Source organism: Panthera leo, chromosome A1 (genome assembly GCF_018350215.1).
Source record: "Panthera leo isolate Ple1 chromosome A1, P.leo_Ple1_pat1.1, whole genome shotgun sequence".
NCBI lineage: Eukaryota > Metazoa > Chordata > Mammalia > Carnivora > Felidae > Panthera > Panthera leo.
Window position 1 is genome coordinate 89,828,443 of NC_056679.1, and position 15,952 is coordinate 89,844,394.

At 37.4% G+C, this 15,952-nt stretch overlaps 1 protein-coding gene across 4 annotated transcripts in view; it reads right to left on the reverse strand.

Annotated features, from left to right (window-relative positions):
* Positions 1-15,952, reverse strand: part of CNOT6 (CCR4-NOT transcription complex subunit 6) — a 76,964-nt gene that overhangs the window by 4,507 nt on the left and 56,505 nt on the right. For 3 of the 4 annotated variants that reach the window (XR_006200694.1, XM_042932347.1, XM_042932356.1), the window contains 7 exons: positions 8,928-9,032; positions 8,779-8,847; positions 7,254-7,411; positions 6,308-6,462; positions 5,561-5,715; positions 4,402-4,632; positions 2,402-2,604 (listed from right to left, as the gene is read on the reverse strand). Coding sequence is in view for 3 of the 4 variants with exons in the window: in XM_042932347.1 (XP_042788281.1) it covers positions 2,402-2,604; positions 4,402-4,632; positions 5,561-5,715; positions 6,308-6,462; positions 7,254-7,411; positions 8,779-8,847; positions 8,928-9,032 (1,076 nt within the window). In the remaining variant the exon portion in view is untranslated. The remainder of the gene's footprint in view (positions 1-2,401; positions 2,605-4,401; positions 4,633-5,560; positions 5,716-6,307; positions 6,463-7,253; positions 7,412-8,778; positions 8,848-8,927; positions 9,033-15,952) is intronic. The other variant, XM_042932338.1, reaches the window with a different exon arrangement.

A 15,952-nucleotide genomic window follows, 5' to 3' on the forward strand; every position in this document is an offset into this window, starting at 1 on the left:
CTCAGCCTTCGCGTGTTGAGTTCACTTTCCAAATACCTTCTTGAATCCTGCCCTCACCCACTTAATACCTGCTACCACCTCCAAGTTTATTCTCTTGCTAAGGCGTACCCCAGGTGTAACTACACACTCATCTGCTTGGTCGAGACTTGCCTCTCCCATCAGACTGTCAACTCCATGAGGGCAGGGCCATCTCTGCCTTTCACATCCTCAGCAGCACCCAGCACAGCACCTGGCATCTATTTGCCCCTCTCCTCCCTGTAACTTGAGCCTCTCCTCAACATGGTTTCAGCCAAAAATATTTAAGCACATTCAGGTGTCTTCCTATCTCTGTATCAGCAACAGGAACAAGAGAGAAAAAATCCCTATCTCTCCTACCTTTTGGTTATCAGCCTCGCCTCCTCTTTACATTTTTTAAAAATGTTTATTCATTTTTGAGAGAGACAGAGCATGAGCGGGTGAGGGGCAGAGAGAGAGAGAGAGAGAGAGAGAGAGAGAGAGAGAGACAGACAGACACAGAATCCGAAGTAGGCTCCAGGCTCTGAGCTGTCAGCATAGAGCCCGACGTGGGGCTTGAACTCATGAACCGTGAGATCATGACCTGAGTCTAAATTGATGCTTAACTGACTGAGCCACGAAGGTGCCCTCCTCGCCTCCTCTTTAAAACAAAAATCTAGGGGTGCCTGGGTGGCTCAGTTGGTTAAGTGTCCGACTTCGGCTCAGGTCATGATCTCACAGTCCGTGAGTTCGAGCCCCGCGTCGGGCTCTGTGCTGACAGCTCAGAGCCTGGAGCCTATTTCAGATTCTGTGTCTCCCTCTCTCTCTGCCCCTCCCCTGTTCATGCTCTGTCTCTCTCTGTCTCAAAAATAAATAAACGTTAAAAAAAATTTTTAAAAATCTAAAAAATTGGTTTTCACTATCAATCACCTCATTCTTCAACTCACCACATTCCAGTCTCTGTGCCTAGCTCTCCAGTGAAGCATCTTTCACCAACATCTTTCTGAAGCACAAAGCACACTCCTCTTTCCCTAGAAAGGCCTTCTTTCCTTGTCAGGTAGGCTCCTACACTGCCCTGGTTTTCTTCCTCTCTCTGATTACTCTTCTGTTGTTCACATGTTCATTTTCCCCAGAGTCTCCTCTAGCCTCTCTTCAACCCGACACACTCATTTGTTTGCAGGGTTAAATCATTATCTATAGTACTGTGGCTCCTCCAAAGTCAAATTAAAAAGATTTCAAGCTCTAAGTCTAAACAGCGCTCCCCCTCTAAAATTAAGAACCAGCTAACGCTAGTATTTTCACTCTAACACATAATCTAATCTGAATGATTATTTTTCCAGGAGCTTAGAAATGGAAAACTAAGATTTAGGAGAGCAGAAATTCAAAAGATGGTTAAAAAGGACAGATGAATGCAAGTCCTAAACAATCACTGATATTATTATTTCTTTTTAATTTTTTTTTTTTAACATTTATTTTTGAGACAGAGAGAGACAGAGCATGAATGGGGGCGGGTCAGAGAGAGAGAGGGAGACACAGAATCTGAAACAGGCTCCAGGCTCTGAGCGGTCAGCACAGAGCCCAACGCGGGGCTCGAACTCACGGACCGCAAGATCATGAACTGAGCCAACGTCGGACACTTAACCGACTGAGCCACCCAGGCGCCCCAACAATCACCGATATTAAAAATGAGGAGAAGCTCTAAGGCAAGGCTCCATATTATAAGCCGTTAACTGTGTATGAAATAAATAGAAGATGTATTTTAAAATGGCTAATATAAAACACATTTTGGCACTTGAGGAGTACAGTTTCACTTAAATTATAATATGAGAGATGAAATATGCCACTCCAGCTGACACCAAATTAGATACTACACGGTACTTTCCGAACAGCTGAGCATATAAGAAATGTATCTGCCCCAAAACAGTAACAGTTAACTCAGGATTTACTATCATTATTTCATATGATTTCTCACCCTGGAAATGATTCTATCAAGTACCTCTCAAGTAGGAATGGGACACGGATCACATCAAATTCCACAGAAGAGTGATAAGAGAACACTGCTGTGAAGTGATTCAAGATGGCTTGCTTCCAGTCTGAACACACACCCACACTTGTGTTCAGAGAGAAAGCGCACGCATGTGTGCACATGAGTGGTTGCGGGGAGGGAGGTAGCACAGAGGAAAGGGAGACAGAATCCCAAGCAGGCTCCACACTCAGCAAGGAGACCAACGTGGGGCTAGATCCCATGACCTTGGGATCATGACCTGAGTCAAAATCAAGAGTCGGACACTCAAACGACTGAGCCACCCAGGCACCTCTACACATCCACATTTTAAAGACATAGTAAAGTTACAAGACTCTCCAAAAAAACTGGAGGTTTGAAAAGTTTCTCAATCTCAAAAGTCACCTTGAAATCGAACGTGTAATTTGTGTAAGGCATCAGGCCGCTCTCGTAGGCACTCTTCAACTTGAAACCATGAGTGATCCTTCCATTGGTTGTCCCGTTTTTCCCATTACAGCTGAAGTTTGTAAGACTCTCATTATATCTCAGTTCCTTAAAATCTTTATGATTTGTTTCTACTCCACCGGTACTCAAGTATTCCACAACACCTATAATGAAGATACAGGTCCTTGGCTCACTGTCAAGTAGAATATGCAGTGTACAAACTATAATGTAACAGTAAATACTTTAAACAGCACGTTCCTCCTTTCTAAAATATTTGGTTGGTTGTTTTACGTCTGCTAGAACCTATCTAAATCCATTTTTACATGGTTTTGATCATAGTATACTGCATATTTTATACTTTGCTGTGGCACATGAACTCGTGTCTTTTCGATCACCATTTTTTTAATGGCTGCTTAATACAACCTGCCCTGGTGTTTCATATTGTTAAACCAGTTCCTTATTTCTTAAAAAACTTCAGGTTGTTTCTACTTTTTAAAAAGAATTAATACCATAATCAACATCTTAGTATGTAGGTTTCTGCTTATGCTGAATTATTTACTTGGTATAAAATACCAAGATTAGGATTAATGTGCCATTATACATACTGCCCACTACATAAGAGAACGCCACCGGTTAGATGGGCTCTACAAATATTTCTTTTACTTTGCATTCCATTAGTTAACAAGGTTGGACACTTCCCCATGCGTCTGCCACTATTTTTAACACTGAAATGAGACTTACTATGTATTATTTGACTAGAGTCTCTCTTTGCCCCTCAGATACTTTGTAGCTAAACAGAATGCAGAACACACATACAGCAACTACTAGAGAATAGTTCTCAACTGCTTTAGCAGCTGTAATGCCCAGATAGCTTGATGAGATGGACTAAAGAATTATGGACCTCAGCTACCTTTACTTGCCCTGAAAATGAATTTTAACATAGTTACAGCTCCCATGTATCATGACGGCAGTGATGTACTAGTGAACTGAACCAACCCAAGTGGACGTATGTGTGTGCATGCATGCTTACACACATACACAAGTGCCAGGGAAAGTATTTTGTGTGAATGAGAGACTATAATCAAGGAGGAGCTGAAAATAAAAAGGAGTAAGTACTTAGTTTGATATTATAAGAACTACGGCTTGTTCACTGTACTATCTAATGGAAAAGTATTCAGAAATAAGCCTTTCTGTATTCTTCTGCTTTGTAATAAAAATCAAGATCCCTGTTTTTTGGTGTTTTGTTTGTTGTTGTTGTTGTTGTTCAAATCACTTGCCCGATCTGTGTAAATAAAGGATCTCAATTTCCACCTAAGGTTTATTATTATTTTTTTTATATTAAAAAAAAATTTTTTTTAACATTTATTTATTTTTAAAAGACAGAGAGAGACAAAGCACAAGTGGGGGAGGGGCAGAGAGAGAAAGAGACACAGAATCCGAAGCAAGCTCCAAGCTCTGAGCTGTCAGCACAGAGACCAACACGGGGCTTGAACCCACAAACCGTGAGATCATGGACCTGAGCCAGTCAGACACTTAACCAACTGAGCCACCCAGCACCCATAAGGATTATTTTTTCTAATCAAGCCCACCAAAACGGAAATCCTATAAATATCCAATTTAAACTGTTTTGTATTACTACATGCTGGAATCCCAAAGAAATGGTCTTAATAACCTTCTCAGTCTGGATTATATGTCACCTGGGGATACGGAAATCTAATCACACATTCTTTCAAGTTATCAACCACGTGTTTATCGAAGATGATTAATGTCCTTCCTTCTTAGGTTTTCATCTCATTTTTAAAATAGTCTCCCTATTTGCACACAAAATATGTTAAACCTGATTCATAGTTGACGTTACAAACTGAATATTCATTTTGACTAAATTTGGGATTATCAGAAATGATACCTTACAAAAACATTTTAAGTCAAAAAAGCATTCTATATAAAAGAACTTTTCTTACCAGAATCTGGCAAAGAATTAAGATCTGCACATAACACCAGTGGAATAGTTCCAAATTCTCCCAATACACTGGACTGGAGGTTTCGTGAGGCTTTATCAATAATGTTCTTCACTTCTGAGAGGAACATCATAGTTTGAACCAACTTCACATCAGAGTATTCAGGGTCCCAATGCATATGAGCATTAGCCACAAGAATAAGTTGTTTTTCTGTTGCAAGATGGGGCTTTCCAGCTATATTAGATAAAAAGAAAAGAAACAGACAGACAAAACCCGCCCATCAGCCCATATATTCTTACAGGATCTGGAAGCAAGTAGTATCTCAGAGTTTCCAAACAAAAAAGGACCCTAAAATTTACCTAACAATCTCCCGACAACTAAATCAATCAACAGGACCACAAACCTGAGAAGCAGTCATCTATGCCTGTGGGTGAATAGCCTCTGGGTGAATACTCTTGAGTAGAGGGCATTCACTACTTGAACAAAGCCCATTCTATCTCCGCCAAAACAGCTATCTCCTTGAAACTTCTAGCTTCATCAAGATGTCCTAAAGTGAGTCTCACAAAATCAAATCTACAGCCTTTTTTCCTAGATCTATTTAATACAGTCACCAAGCTCCATCTTCATTTTTGACTCTTCAGGTTAAGTATCTCTAGTTCCAACTGTTCCTCAAGTGACAGAACTTCCAGTTCTCAGCACGATGGTCACTCTAAATATACTTTTAATTTGAAATAAGTGGTCCATTTATCCAAAACGCAAGACATTTAAAGTAATGATTACAAGTAGGTCAGGAAGAGAAGTTAGCTTACAGAGTATCCTTGCTGTTAAGAAATTACGGGACTGTATGGAGTTCTTCTCTCTGAGCAGTTATTTTAACTAATATTTACTTCAACATTGTTTTTGTGTGAAAAATAGTGGGGAGCAAAAACACCATTTTCTCCTCTGGTTTTATGCCTTTCAAAATTTGGAATACTTTTCTGGGCACTGCTTTCTCAATCTTAAGCTTTGTGGTAGAGAGAAACGGATAGGATATTTTAGAAAGGACTTAAATTCTCACTGAGTTTCTTCAGGTGTTAGACAAGACTATTAATATGTAACAAATTTTCTGCTTTCTATCAGATTTTGGAGGTCAATTTTTACAGGAAGTGAAAAGGTCACTCACATGACATTTCAATCAATTCCTTTCGAAGTTCTAGCAGTACTGCAACTCCAATGTTATCTTTTGTCATGACTCTGTTCAGCATGGCTTCAGACCCTTCTGAATTTGCCATTGCTAGCTGATTAAATTCAACAGTGTGTTTCTGAACCAAAGTAAATCTAAAACACAAACAAAAACACACACACAAACATAGAATTGGGAATACCAAAGTATTAGCTTTGTGGGAAATGCAGTTTTCCCGAACTTCCTGAACAAATACAATGGCAAGTAAATCACATTATGGAAAATCGTCCACACTTAACACCAAGCTTCCCACATCTGTTTCAAGTTATTCTTAGTCTGTTACTGATATAAATAACATCTTGAAATACTTTTACAATGTAAGATAAGGTAGTCATCTTCTGTGTAAGTTTCATGTTGGAATAGTCCGTCTTGTAATTTTTAAATAAATCTTTTCCAAAATCTGGGTTTAAGAATCCCTCTACCATCCTAGAGGGAATGTTAATTACAAGAAGTTTCAATTAACAATTGGAGTTAAACCCTAGTAAACACCTGAAGAAACAGCAGCACTTTCAACAAGTCTCCAAAACAAGATTATTTCTGATGATTTAAAACAAAACTATTGAAGAGTACTGTTTTACTGAGCAATAACAACAATGCTTCATTCTCTTATTTGTCAACTAATTTCCACACCCTTGACTCCCTGCAAATACTGAAAAAATTTTCTTTTTTAAATGTAAGAGGACTTACTTTTCCGTCTTGAAGAATATTGCACAGCCATCGACATGTTTTCTTTCTTGTTCTGACATTGTCCTAGCTCTAGATTTAGGACTAAAGAATCCATTATAGCCACGTTCTTTCAGTTCTACCAGAAAAAAACTGTAATACTGTTCTGTTTCAACCTCCTGAAAAATTGTAAATGGCAAAGTTATTTCATAAGACAAAAAAATCAGTCCTACACATTAACTTTATGTGTACAGTTTGAGGGGCTCAAATAATTTCAAAGGACTGCTATGCACAATGAGGAACATAACATCTTTCCAACATATTTTATCTGAAACCCTACTTGTCTTTTTATAGATACCTGCTGGTATCCTATTGCTTAGGAGTAAATAATGGAAAGACATACACCTCCATGTGTGTATATTTTCTTATATTTTATAATAGATGGGGAACAAGAATCAACAGAGGTAGAAGGAACATCACAGATCATACTTTCAGACCACAGGGAGAAAGTGACTTGCCCAAGGTCGTATGAATTATCAGGAGAGTAGGACTGAGACCCCAAAGTTACTGTGCATCAGGTTCAACGCTCTTTCCACCATGTCCTAATTCCTCTATTACTGCTGATGGTAAAGCAAAACCATACCTTGACAATGCCACAGTTTCAATAATATTTGCCACCCAATTAAAAAATAGTGTGCAAGGGCATTTGAGAGGGAAAGATGAATATTTTAACTGTCAAAGCAAATGCCTAAAACCCAAAATAACCTATTTGCTTAATGTGGCAGCACAGCGCAGCTAAATGAAGCAGGTAGTGAATGTTCCAGGATTCACTAAAAACAGAAAAAGCCAATACTTTAAGAAGTGCTAAAGCTGGAACTTTAAATGTGTCAGGATAATGCATTCCCATTTTGCTCCTTGCTTATCAACACTGGGGCATTTGTGCAATTTAAACACTGTTCCGATGACTTACCTGAAGACTTATGATATCAGCATTGCAGTTCAAAATTTCTTGAATAATGGCCTTTTTCCTGTAGTCCCAATTTAGTGCCCAAGATGGACAGTAGCCGTATAACTGCCGGGTCGCATATTTATCACAAAGAACATTATAGCACATGACAGAAAACAAGGCTGTAGGAAAGATAACTTTACTTATTCACACACGTGGCAGAAAAAAAAACATAATTAATATCAATAGTTTTCACTTAAATGCTAAGGTTGATTTTATTCATTCAATATATATTCATTGAAAAGCTACTACTATCTGCCAGACACAGCGGATATAAGTTGGATAAGGAAGGAAGGTCAGATAGGTGAACAAATTATAACACAATGTGTTATCTAATGCTACAGAGATACCACAGAAGGCTCAAAGCTAAAAGACTAAGATCTTGAGTCCCTTGGTCTGTAAGACCAGGGCTCCTCATTTCTATACTCCCCCTACCACTTTGCTAACTGCTAATGTACAACGTGGAAAACTGACAATCCTCTTAATAGGCATGGCTTATTTTCTTTTAAAGAGCAACTATTATTAATTCACACAAAAGGAAAAGGTATCATAGACTAAATCCTATTATACACATCATGTAATTCCCAAACTATTTTCATACAATTTAAGTTAAAAGGAAATTAGGGGTCATTAGTTCCATTTCTCTCAAGTAAGTGCTTTAGCTGTCTTACAATTCTGTAGTATCAAATACATTTGGAACATAATAGGGTTTGAAAACTTCCAATCTAAAGATTTTGGTATATTTATTATAACAAATGAGTCTGATCAATTCTTTACAGCCCAATTAAAAAATAGTGTACAAGCTGGGGCGCCTGGGTGGCTGTCTGACTTCAGCTCAGGTCATGATCTCACGGTTCGTGAGTTCGAGCCCCATGTTTGGCTCTGTGCTGACAGCTCAGAGCCTGGAGCCTGCTTTGGATTCTGTGTCTCCCTCTCTCTCTGCCCCTCCCCCCATTCCTCTCTCTCTCAAAAAATGAATAAACATTTAAAACAATTTTTAAAAAATAGTGTGCAAAGGCATCTTTTCAACATAATTTCTTAACAATGGCATCACTAACATTACGGGTGGGTAAATTCTTTGCTGTGGGGGGCTATGCTGTGCACTGTAGCATGCTCAGCAGCATCTCTGATCTCTAACCATGAGACGTCAGTAGCACTTCCCCTATTTGTGACAATCAAAAAATGTCTCCAGACATTGCTAAATGTCCCCCAGGGGATAAAAATGCCGGAGGTTGAGAAGCATTGCTCTACAGCAGACCTACAGCATATTACAGAGGTCAGGTAAGCAATAATTTAGTCTTTATTATGATCTCCCAAGCCAAATCAATCTCAAGCATACAAATGTAACACAGCCCATAATCTAAAGAATGCCAACAACACTGTTAGGTATGTAATATCAAGTAAAAATCATAATCTAAAGAATGCCAACAACACTGTTAGATATGTAACATCAAGTAAAAATAAGTTAAAAAAATATAAGGCTACCAACCAGTTGGCCTTGTTCTGTCCGGTTCTTGTAACATAATCCAAGATCTTGGAGGTGGCTGTTCTGTTGAAACTAGTTGAATATAAACACAAAATTAAGTAATATTCTTACACATCTTCTTAAAAAAATCATTTAAGCAAATGACCACTTACTTCTTTTTGCAGTACCTGCCAAATTATCAAGCAAATAGTTCAGTAGCCTTCTTGTTCCATCTGGTTCCAGATAGAGGTTCAATATATCCTGGGTAAGTGGATTTCCTGGAAATATTTTTTAAAAAGGTAAAATGAAACCAAGAAAGGTAATAAAATATTGCAAAAGTGAAAAAACATACCAAAATTATCAGACCTATCACAATATATGTAGTTATTAGTAAGATACCAAACTAGAGGAAATATTTTTTCAGTTTCTGACATGAAGAATAAAAATGATTGAAACCACGTTCTGCAGAAGTATCCAGAAAACAATTATTGTGGACTAATGTCAATCTAGAAGATATCTAATAGTGCTCTGTATCTGGCCCTGTGTCATCAACACTTTTATGACAATCAAAAGCAAGTGAAACTGGATGGAGAAGAATGGGAAAGAGGACAAGGGAAAGAGGACAGCCACTATAATGGATCAGAGAATCAAAAGTTAAGATGCAACAAAGCTAACACGAAGATATCCTCATGACAGATGTAGTCTTCATTTAGATTTTTAAAAACTCTACTAAATAAAGCAATAACAAGATGGGACAGATCTGATTTAAGATCAAGTTACTGGAGCGCCAGGGTAGCTCCATCGGTTGAGCATCTGACTCTTGATTTTGGCTCAGGTCATGATCCCATGATCCCAGGGTTGTGGGATTGAGCCCTCTGTCAGAGTCTGTGCTGAGCATGGAGCCTGCCTGAGATTCTTTCATTCTCTTTCTCTCTCCCCCTCTGCCCCTTTCCCCTGCTCATGCTGTCTCTCTAAAATAATAAAAACATTTTTTTTTTTAATTTTAAAAAAGATGTAGTCACTAAGGAAAAGGGAAAACCTCAGGACTGTGAGCCATCTGTAAATTCAATGACGGTTTCATAAGTGCTAAAAATGAAAGCAAATGGAATGATTTACATGTATCTACAAGAGTCTCAAATCCTCTCAGAAGGATTTCTTATGTGCTTATGAAAATTAACAGTATAATGAACTGTTTTGAACAGTGAAGGTCCTGGATACCATAGCTCCACTTTAAGAAAGACTAATAATAAATTTTATAAATTGAAAAGGACAAATGATTTATAAATCATTATAAAGTGATTATGTTAACCATGCCAAATGAAAGTTCAAAAGATACTGCCCCCCTCACTTTCTCTGCCAGAGCAGTTAGAAAGAGCAAAATAGGTTTAAGTAAGATCCAAAGTTTTATAATATGAGTACTTCCAGTTTCAGGTGAAAATCACTCATCCTACCAAGAACTAGGAAGAATTCAAACTAAATGAATAAAGATAAACAAGACTCAACACCAAGATGACAAAAACATTAGAATAATCTGACCTAAATAGAGCAGGCACGTTTCAATGAGCACTTCTATGAGAAATTACAAACATGCTTGAAATAAATGAAAAAATAGGAAGACTCAACCAAGAAAAAGTTTTGGCAAATTAACAAAACATATTTTTAAAAATGGAAATATTGAAACTGAAAAACTGAATACATGAAATAAAAAGCTCGGTGGATGGGTTCAACAGCAAAATAAAGCATCAAAGGAAATAATCAGTGAACTGGAAGACAGTAAGGAACAACAGAAAGGAAACTGAACAACAGAACAACAGAAAGGAAACTGAAAAAAAAAAAAAAAATGAAAAGAGCCTCAGGAACCTGTGGGACCACAAGAAAATTCTAAGGTTCATGTCCTCAGAGTTATGGAAACAGACAAGAAGCACAGAGCTGAAACAGTACTCAAATAACAGCTGAAAAACTCCCCAGATTTGGAGAAACACAAACGTGCAGATTCAACAGTCTGATAAAATCCAAATAGGACACATTCAAAAGAACCCACAACAAACCACACAGCAACTAAACTTCTAAAAACTAAAGACAAAGACAATGTTGAAGGCAGCCAGAGTAAAACACCTTCCCTCTAGGTAAGAGTAAGAACTAGGGGAAACACAACTTGAATGAGCAGATTTCTCATCACAAGCCATGGTGGTTAAAGGGAAGTGGCACAATAACTTTAGGTGCTGAAAGAAAAGAACCGACAACCCAGAACCAATCCCCAGTGAAAACAGCCTTTAGGAATGAAGGAGAAATAAAGACATTCTCAGAGGACTGAAAACTAAGAGAATCTGTTGCCAGCAGGCCTACTATAAAAGAATCAGAACAGAAGTTCTCTAAATAGAAAGGAAATGATAAAAGAAGGAACCCTGGAACATAAGAAAAAAGACCATGGTCTTTAAAAAGGGACAAACATAGGCTTTCCTTCACTTAAGGTTTCTAACTCATGTTCAGCCGTTAAAATGTCTTTGTAACACTGACTTGGTTCTAAATATAGGTAGAGAAAATATTAAGACAATGATACTATAAACAGGGGGCATATGAAAGGTCACAGAGTTAGAGATTCTATTATTTCACTCAAAATGTAAAATGATAGCCCTACAAGACTTGATAAGTTATGTATGTTATTACATGAAACTTGCTTCAAATATAACAATACAAGCAGGCTGAAAAGAAAAGGATGGGAAAATATACGTCATGTAAACCTTAACAAAAGGAAAGCAAGGGTGACTAATATCAGATAAAGTTGATTTCAGAGAAAATAAATTTACTAGAGAAAGTGACATTATGTAATGATAAAGGAGAAGACACAGCAATTCTAAACATGCATCCACAAAATGAAAGAACTAAAAAATATTTTAAGCAAAAACTGATAGAACTGAAAGGACAATAGAAAAATCTACAATTATGCTGATACTTCAGCACTCATCTCACAACAACTGACAGAACTAGACAAAAACAAACAACAACAAAAAAGAACTAGACAAAAAAATCCTCTAAATACCATCAATCTAACAGACCCTAGTGTTAATACAGAGGATCCAGTTGAGATTTATAGAAGATTCTACCCAATTCATATTCTTGTCCAGTGTCCAAGGGACACAAAATTTGTGGCTGGACACAGCTAAAGCAGAGCCAAGAGGGACATTTATAGCACCTAATGTATACATTAGAAAAGGAAAAGTCTCAGGGGAGCCTGGGCGGCTTAGTCAGTTGTGCATCCAACTCTTTATTTCGGCGCAGGTCATGATCTCATGGTTCATGAGATTGAGCCCCACATCAGACTCTGCACTGACCGCCTTAAGTCTGCTTGGATTCTCTCTCTTCTTCTCTCTGCCCCTACCCCACTTGAGTGCTCCCTCTCTCAAAATAAACATTTAAGTCCCATCTGAAGAACCTAGAAAGAGCAAAATAAACTGAAAGCAAAAAGAAGGATTAAAAACACTAAAAAATAGGAATCAATGGATTGAAAACAGAAAAAGAGGAATTTTTAAAAAGCGGTTTCTTTGAAAAGATCAATAAAATTGGCAAACTTATGCCAAGACTCACAAAGAAAATGAAGACAAAAATTACCAATATAAAAAATATAAACCCTACAGAAATCAAAAGGATAAGGGAATACCATGAACAATTCTAGATACATAAATTTAACAACATATATGAATGCGGCCATTTCCTTGAAATACACAAACTGTACTCACTCACCCAGTACAAAACTTAAATAGCCCTATACCTATTAAAGGAAATGAATTCAAAATTTAAAAACTACCAGAAATCTCCAGGCCCGAAATGTTTCACTGGAAAATTCTACTAAACACTTTAAGAATTAACTCTAATTCTATAGACTCTCTTCCAGAAAACAAAAGATGAGGGAACACTTTCAAATTCATTTCAGAAAGCTAGCATTACCTAGATGCCAAAACCAGACAAATTGAGCATAAAACAAATGAAAATTAAAGACAAATACCTTTATGAATATCGAGTCAAAAATCCTTAAGAAAATATTAGCATACAGAATTAAGCAATATATAAAAAGATTTATAACCATGACCAAGTGGGATTTGTTCCAGGAATGCAAGGCTGGTTCAATATTTAAAAATCAATTACAAGGCTAACAAAGAAATCATATCAACTGATACAAAACAAGCATTTGACAAAATTAAACACCTATTCATGATTAATAACTCTCAGCAAACGGGCAGAGGGAAACTTCCTCAAATTGATAAAGACGATCTACAAAATACCTACTGCTAACGTTATACATAATAGTGCACACAGAATACTTCCATATATCAGGAAAAAGAGGGATGTCTGTTCTCACAACTCTTATTCAACATGATGCCGGAAGTTCTAGTCAGTACGATAAGTCAAGAAAAGGAAAGAAAAAGCAGACATATTGGGAAGGAAGAAATAAAATTATCCCTATTTCCAGATGACATAATTTTCTACATAGAAAATTCCCAAAAATTTTACCATTAAGTATACCAAAAAAAGCAACTCCTAAGACTCTAATATAAAAATCCATCCAATTCAAAAAGATATATGAACCATGTCTGACTTATTTTACTGAGTATAAAATATCCTGTACATCCATCCATGTTGTCACAAATGGCAAGATCTTGTGCTTTCTCTCTTTTTATGGCTAAGTAATATTCCACGCAGCATTATTCACTATGGCCAAGAAGATATGGAAGCAACCCAATTATCCATCCATAGATGAATGGATAAAGAAGATATGGTATGTACATACAATGGAATATTATTATACTAAGTGAAATAAGTCAGACAGAAGAAGACAAATACATGATCCCACTTATATGTGGAATCTAAAAAGCAAAACAAATGAACAAACAAACAAAACCAGACTCTTAAGTACAGAAAACAAACTAGTCGTTGTCAGAGGGAAGGGGGTGGGGGTTGGGAGGATGGGTGAAATTAAAAAAAAAAAAAAAAAAAAAAAAAAAATCCACTGTATTATGTCCAGGAACATACACATGGAAAGCAAAATTTAATAATTATAATTTACAACCACTTGAAAACAAACAAACAAAAAGACTTAGAAATAAATCTAACAAAACATTTATGTAGCTTATATACCAAAAACTACACAATACTGATGAAAAAAAAATCAAAATTCTAAATATAAGGAGACATGGCATATTCACGGATCAGAACACTCAACATATTAAAGATGTTAATTCTCCCCTAATTTGATATACAGGTTTAACACTATTCTGATCAAAATCCCAGCAATATTTCTTTTAACTATAGACAGGACTATTCTAAATATATATGGAAAGGCAAAGGAACTAAAATAGCTAAAAACATTTTGAAAAAGACTACTGTAGGGGAATCAGTCTATCCTATTTCAAGACTTAATTACCTTATTTCAACTTTCAAGTAACTATTGGCAAAGGGGCAGACACATCAATGGAAAAGACGAGAGAATCCAGAAATAGATCCACACAGATATGTCCAACTGATTCGAGAGAAAGGTATAAAGGAAATTCAATGGCGGGTAGACTTTTCAACAGATGATGCTAGGGCAACTGGACATTCACAGACAAAGGAATGAAACTTGAACTAATCCTTTACTTCTTTTAGCTCTATTTTAACTCAGATCACAGACTTAAATGTAAAACATAAAGCCATGAAACGTTCAGTACAAAACACAGGATCCATAAAAGGAAAATATGGTAAACAACTTCATCAAAACCAAAACCTTTTGTTACAGAAAAGACCCTGTGTAACATCATGATTTATAATAAGAAATACATATCTGAACCCTAAAGCTCCTAAAATCCTGAAAGTGATTCAAGGATTTCTTCCAAAGTGAAGTTGTAGAGGTGCCTCTTGTGGTGTCAATGAAGTAACTTTCAGCCTCCACAGGAGGATGGGGGCTGGCTGACAGGAACCAACCATGTGACTGGAAGGTTAGAACTTCCAGTCCCAGTCCCCCAGGAGGAGGGGCTGGAAGTCAGCTCAATCATCAAGGCCAATGATTTAATCAGTCATGCCTATGTTATGAAGCCTCCACAGAAACCCAAAAGCATGGGGTTCAAGGAGCCTCTGGGTTGGTGAACAAATAGAGACTCGAGAAGAGTGGTGCTCTCGGAGAGAGGAAGAGGGCACGGAAGCTCTGTGCCCTTTCCCCATACCTTGCCCTACTCATCTTTTCCATCTGGCTGCTCCAGAGTTATATCATTTTATAATAAATTGGGAATCTGTGAGTAAACGGGTTTCCTTATTACTGTGAGCCACTGTCACAAACTGATCAAACCCAAGGAGGGGACTGCGGGAACCTTGATCAGGAGCACAGGTGACAACCTGGCCTTGTGACGAATCTGAAGTTAGGGAGGCATGGGCAAGTAGCAGTCCTGTGGGACTGAACCTTTTATCCATGGAATCTGAGGCTATCTTTGGGTAGGTAGTGTCAGAATTTAGTTGAATTACAGGACATCTAGCTGGTATCCTAGAATTGCTTGTTGGTGTGGGGGAAAGCCCCACAGTGCTGGAACTGGGTGTGTTAAGTGGGTGGAAAGACTACAAACTGGGGAAAACATGTCTGCAAATCACATATTTGACAAAGGCCTAATATCCAGAAAATATAACGGACTCTGAAAATTCAACAGTAAAAAAACAATTCAATTAGGACACGGGCAAAGGCATGAAGAATACTCCACAGATGATGACATACAGATGACAAGTAGGCACATGCAAAAATGTGCAATATCTTTACTTAACGGGAAAATGCAAATTAAAACCACAATGAGATGTCACTGCACATCTATCAGAAAAACTAAAAATAACAATAGTGACAACACCAAAGCTGGGGAAGATTCAGAGTAACTGGATCACTTATTCATTACTGGTGAAAATGTTAAATAGTACAGCCAGTCTGGAAAAGTCTGGCAGATTCCTAAAAAACTAAACAACACTAAAATATGACCAAGCAATTGCACTCCTGGGCATCTATCCTAGAGACATGAGGACTTATGTGCCATAATAATCTGTACACAGAATTGTTCATAGCTGCTTCATCCACAATAGCCAAATACTGGAAACCAGCCAGATGTCCTTCAACAGGTGACTGGTTAAACAGACCATGATTCATCCATACCATGGAACACTGCTCATCAATATAAAGAAGCAAACATGCAAC